At 44.7% G+C, this 5,234-nt stretch overlaps 1 protein-coding gene across 1 annotated transcript in view; it reads left to right on the top strand.

Annotated features, from left to right (window-relative positions):
* Positions 1-5,234, top strand: part of NCAPH (non-SMC condensin I complex subunit H) — a 42,661-nt gene that overhangs the window by 6,998 nt on the left and 30,429 nt on the right. The window contains exons 2-6 of the mRNA XM_008059027.2: positions 562-781; positions 942-1,032; positions 2,329-2,421; positions 2,737-2,875; positions 3,735-3,859. Coding sequence (XP_008057218.2) covers positions 562-781; positions 942-1,032; positions 2,329-2,421; positions 2,737-2,875; positions 3,735-3,859 — 668 coding nt within the window. The remainder of the gene's footprint in view (positions 1-561; positions 782-941; positions 1,033-2,328; positions 2,422-2,736; positions 2,876-3,734; positions 3,860-5,234) is intronic.

Genomic DNA, 5,234 nt, shown 5'->3' with positions numbered 1-5,234 from the left:
TTTTTTTTTGAGTTGGAGTCTCACTCTGTCGCCCAGACTGGAGTGCAGTGGCCACTCCCGGCCACCGCAGCCTCGACCTGCTGGGCTCCGGTGATCCTTCCGCCTCAGCCTTCCAAGTAGCCAGAACTACAGGCATGAGCTACCATGCCTGGCTGATTTTTGATTTATTATAGAGATGAGGTCTCGCCAAGTTGCTCAGACGGGTCTTGAACCCACAGGCTCAGGCAATTCACTCACCTCAGCCTCCCAAAGGCGCCAGATTACAGGCTGAGCCACTGAGCCCAGTTCACCTTACCCATCTTTATATCCATGTGGTGCTTAGATAGCTGCAGAGTGGCTATTTGTTCCAGATTAGCAAGGAAGCATCAGAAACCTATCACCCAAATTCTAGAGGTTCTAGCCATTAAGTATTAGAATTGTAGAAGATTTTAGTGGGCAGTAGATGGTGAACCTCAATCTTATGATAGGCCAAGTCCCCTTTAGATATAGGAATTTTTCTGTTGAAGGTTTCTTGAGCGTTTGTTCCATTACTGCCAATCATAATGAATAACTCTTCTTCAGAGACCCGTGGACACCCCCATAGTGCCTTCTCACCTTCGGAACGGGTGTTCTCGATGCTTCTGCCCAGGAAGGCTTCTCTCAGTACTCCTGGCACCCCAGTCCTTAAAGACTTTCCTCAGAATGATGATGAAAAGGAGCGACTTCAGCGGAGACGCTCTAGGGTCTTTGACCTGCAGTTCAGCACAGACTCATCTTGTTTGTTAGCCTCCCCCTCCAGTAGGTGAGTGTTTCTAGGCTGGCTCTCCTAAAACATCCATTTTGACGTGGGTTGTGTGGGTCCAGGCATCTCCACAAAAATTCATGGGTTCTGAGTTTGGGTTTTGAAAAGTTACAGTATCATGGATCCTTGCCAGAGTTGTTTGTTTTTGTTTTCCATTTAGGAGTGTTGATGTTTCATCTACTATCCCTAAGTTTACAAACACGCAGATTACAGAACATTACTCCACCTGTATCAAACTATCCACTGAAAACGTGAGTATTTGCTGGTTTATCACTGAAGATTTTGATGTTGAAGGTTTTGATTGTTCATCTTGGTTGGAGGGTAAATATAGCTATCTTGATTCTGTAGAGAATGCACGATCAGTCATAATTATTTTATTCTTCAGTGAGTTTTAATGCAGGTGTTTTTAGTATAGTTTTACTGCTTCTTAGAGACCTTTGGTGTTCCTCTTGAGAGATTGCCTGATATCTGCAGTATATCTAGAGAGGTGGCATGGCTCAGGGGTTAATAGTGTGAATTCTGGAGCTGGACAGTAGCTAAGTCTTAGAGTTCTAGCGCTAATAGTACTGGAGCTGGCCTGAGTTGGAGGCTACACACCTACAAGCTGAGTGCTAGTCATCCAGCCACTGCAGGGCCTTTCCCTGGAGAATGAGGGTAGTGCCTGCCTCCTAGAGTTGTTGTGAGAGTGACTGAGTCCTTTCTTGTGCAGGGCTTAGAGCAGGATTTCCACACAGTGAACACTCAGGAATCATGTGCTGTCACTCTTCAGGCATGAGTGTGAGGACACACATTTGTGGATCTATCTCTTGACAAGTGTTAGATCAGTGGCGAGATGTGGGTATTCCTGTATAAAGACTTAGTTCCCTCTTTCAGCCGGGTGCGGTGGCTCATGCCTGTAATCCTAGCACTTTGGGAGGCCCAGGTGGGAAGGTTGCTTGAGCCCAGGAGTTAGAGACCAGCCTGGGCAACATAGTGAGTCCTCGTCTGTACAGAAAATAAGAAAATTAGTCAGGTGCTCTGGAGGCTGAGGCAGAAGGGTTGCCTGAGCCCAAGAGGTCGAGGCTGCAGTGAGCTATAATGGCGGCATTGCACTCCAGCCTAGGTGACAAAGTGAGACCCTGTCACCAAAAAAAAAAAAAAAAAAAAAAAAAAAAGAAAAGATTTTTTTTTTTTTTTGAGTTGGAGTCTCACTCTGTCACCCAGACTGGAGTGCAGTGGCTGCTCCCGGCCACCACAGCCTCGACCTGCTGGGCTCCGGCCATCCTTCCGCCTCAGCCTTCCAAGTAGCCAGAACTACAGGCGCTCACTACCACGCCCGGCTGATTTTTGATTTATTGTAGAGATGAGGTCTCGCCAAGTTGCCCAAGCGGGTCTCGAACCCACGAGCTCAGGCAATCCACTCACCTCAGCCTCCCAAAGGTGTGGGATTATAGGCTGAGCCACCGAGCCCGGCTAAAGATATTTCTTAAAAAGACTTAATTTCCTCTTTCAGAGTAGCATTATTTACATGAGCTTAGGCTATAAATAACAAACTTTTCTGTTTTCAGAAAATTACTACCAAGAATGCTTTTGGCTTACACTTGATTGATTTTATGTCAGAGATTCTTAAACAGAAAGACACCGAACCCACCAACTTTAAAGTAAGAAGGATGTCCATTTTCTCTTGCATCTGAATTAAATGATGATTATTTCTAATGCTTAGTATAACACAATTTAATTCTGCAAATACATGAGTGCATTCCTTGTTTAGCATTGTATTAGCTACTTTACTTTCCTAAACTGGTGAAATACAAAGAAAATATATGTTCTGCTTATTCCCTAGCTGTCTTAGGAGGGTGGATCTTTAACATTGTTTTCTTGGGACAAGAAATATTTTGTGAAGCTTGTTGTGATTCACCTGTTCAGAAGTCCTTTTCTGTGCATCTTCATGAATACAGTTCTGCTTGTTTGACTAGGTGGCTGCTGGCACTCTTGATGCCAGCACCAAGATCTATGCCGTGCGTGTAGATGCTGTCCATGCTGATGTATACAGGGTCCTTGGGGGGCTGGGCAAAGACGCGCCATCTTCAGAAGAAGTGGAGGACCATGGTGCAGGTGTGTGAATTTGGGACCTTTATTTAAGTGACTTCTTTTAGGGCTAACCGGGTAGTTATTTGAGTGTTATACTAGAATGAGGTCACAAGAAATCAGTTATCTCTTTTTATTGATGAAAACATGGACATTTCTATTTTTATTTATTTTTTCTGTAGATGGTATCTTACTATGTTTCCCAGGCTGGTCTCAAATTCCTAGCCTCAAGCAGGCCTCCCAAAGTGTTGGGATTACAGGAGCGAACCACTGCACCTGGCCATGACATTTTTAGAATCATTTATGAGGCCAGGCGTAGTGACTCATGCTTGTAATCTCAGCACTTTGGGAGGCCAAGGTGGGAGGACTGCTTGAGCCTAGGAGTTCAAGGCTGCAGTGAACTATGATCACACCACTGTGCTTCAGCCTGGGTGACAGAGGGAGACCCTGTCTCTTAAAATACACAAACACACACACATGCACACATGCTCACACGGGCACAGTGACTCACACCTGTAATCCTAGCACTTTGGGAAGCAGAGGCAAGAGGATTGCCTGAGCCCAAGGGTTCGAGACCAGCTTGGGCAAAAGAAAGAAAAGAAAAAAAGAAATAAAAATAAATTTTACTTTAGGCATGGTTGAGTACATATTACCAACTAGGGAGCTTCTAATTTGGGGGGCGGGGGTCTTTGGAAACTGGCTTATATTTGAAGCCAACTCTAGCACAAGGTTTCTCCACAAGCTGCAGATTGGATAGACCTGTTGCTCTGAGAGAATTGCATATGTTTAAATAACACCATTCCTTAGGGTTTTGAAGAGCTTGAGTTAAGTTCAGTCACATGCTTCAAAACTGCCTTGCAGTAACCAATTTTATTTCTTCTTTTAGATGGAAGTGCTACTGAAACGGGAACAACCAAAAAGGCTCCAAAGCCAAAGAAGAAGCATTCATACAAAACCATCGAGCAGAATATAAACAATCTTAATGTCTCCGAAGCAGATCGAAAGTGTGAGGTGAGGAACTGTGTGCACAGTATGGTTTCTGACTAATTCAGAACCTCACAGGCTGACATTTGGCTGGGCTAAGCCTGTCTTGTTGGTATGTTCTTGTTAAAGCCTCAAGGATAGCCGGGCTCGGTGGCTCAGCCTGTAATCCCATGCCGTTGGGAGGCTGAGGTGAGTGGATTGCCTGAGCCCGCGGGTTCGAGACCTGCCTGGGCAACTTGGCGAGACCTCATCTCTACAATAAATCAAAAACTAGCTGGGCGTGGTAGCGCGCACCTGTAGTTCCAGCTACTTGGACGGCTGAGGTGGAAGGATCGCCAGAGCCCAACAGGTCGAGGCTGCCGTAGCCGGCAGCGGCCACTGCACTCTAGTCTGGGCGACAGAGTGAGACTCCAACTCAAAAAAAAAAAGCCTCAAGGAGGTAAAATATTCAACTGGTATCTCTGTATTATCATCTCTTGGCTTTATAGTGAAGACTGAAACTAAGTCCCTCAGTATTTCAGAATGATTGAGTAGAAAGAGATTGCAGGTTACTGAGAAATCTGATTGATAAAAAAATATAATTTTATTTCTTGGTAAATGTAGCACTGGTTAAGTTTGCTAACATTTATTTTACACATACTGGGTGCCATATGCTTCCCTATCATCTGTGTTAACTCATTTATCCTCACAACCTTCTTATAACATTTTATGAAGAGGTAACTGAAGTATAGTAATTTGCCCAAGGTGGACACATCTAGTGAGTGGAACTAGTATTTGAAGCTAAGTGGTCTAGCTTCAGAATTCTTACTTTATTTGTTTATTTATTTTTTATTTTTTTGAGTTGGAGTCTCACTCTCTTGCCCAGACTGGAGTGCAGTGGCATGCTCACGGCAACTATAGCCTCAGCCTGCTGGGCTCAAGTGATCCTTCCACCTCAGGCTTCCAAGTGCTGAAACTACAGGTGTGCGCCATTACTCCTGGCTAATTTTTGTTGATTTATTGTAGAGATGAGGTTTCACCAAGTTGCCCAAGCTCTTCTCGAACCTGTGGGCTCAGGCAATTCTCTCACCTTGGCCTCCCAAAGTGCCGAGATTATAGGCATGAGCTACCATGCCTGGCCTCTGAATCCTTGCTTTAAATGACCTTTTTGTCTGGTAGATTCTAAGGAATCTGTATAAAGAAATGGTGCTGGAGGCCTCATTTATAATTAGCACAGTTAATTTAAAGCAAACAGGTGTTGTTACAATTTTTAAAAAACTGTGCCATCAGGCTAGGCGTGGTGGCTCACGCCTGTAATCCTAGCACTTTGGGAGGTGGAGGTGAGAGGGTTGCCTGAGCCCAGGCGTTCGAGACCAGCCTGGGCAACTTGGCGAGACCTCATATCTACAATAAATTTTTTTTT

The sequence above is a fragment of the Carlito syrichta genome, unplaced genomic scaffold, assembly GCF_000164805.1.
Source record: "Carlito syrichta isolate Samal-C Ts95f unplaced genomic scaffold, Tarsius_syrichta-2.0.1 Scaffold303678, whole genome shotgun sequence".
Taxonomy (NCBI): Eukaryota; Metazoa; Chordata; class Mammalia; order Primates; family Tarsiidae; genus Carlito; species Carlito syrichta.
Note: the sequence above shows the minus strand (reverse complement) of the source record. Positions and strands in the feature narration are given on the sequence as shown.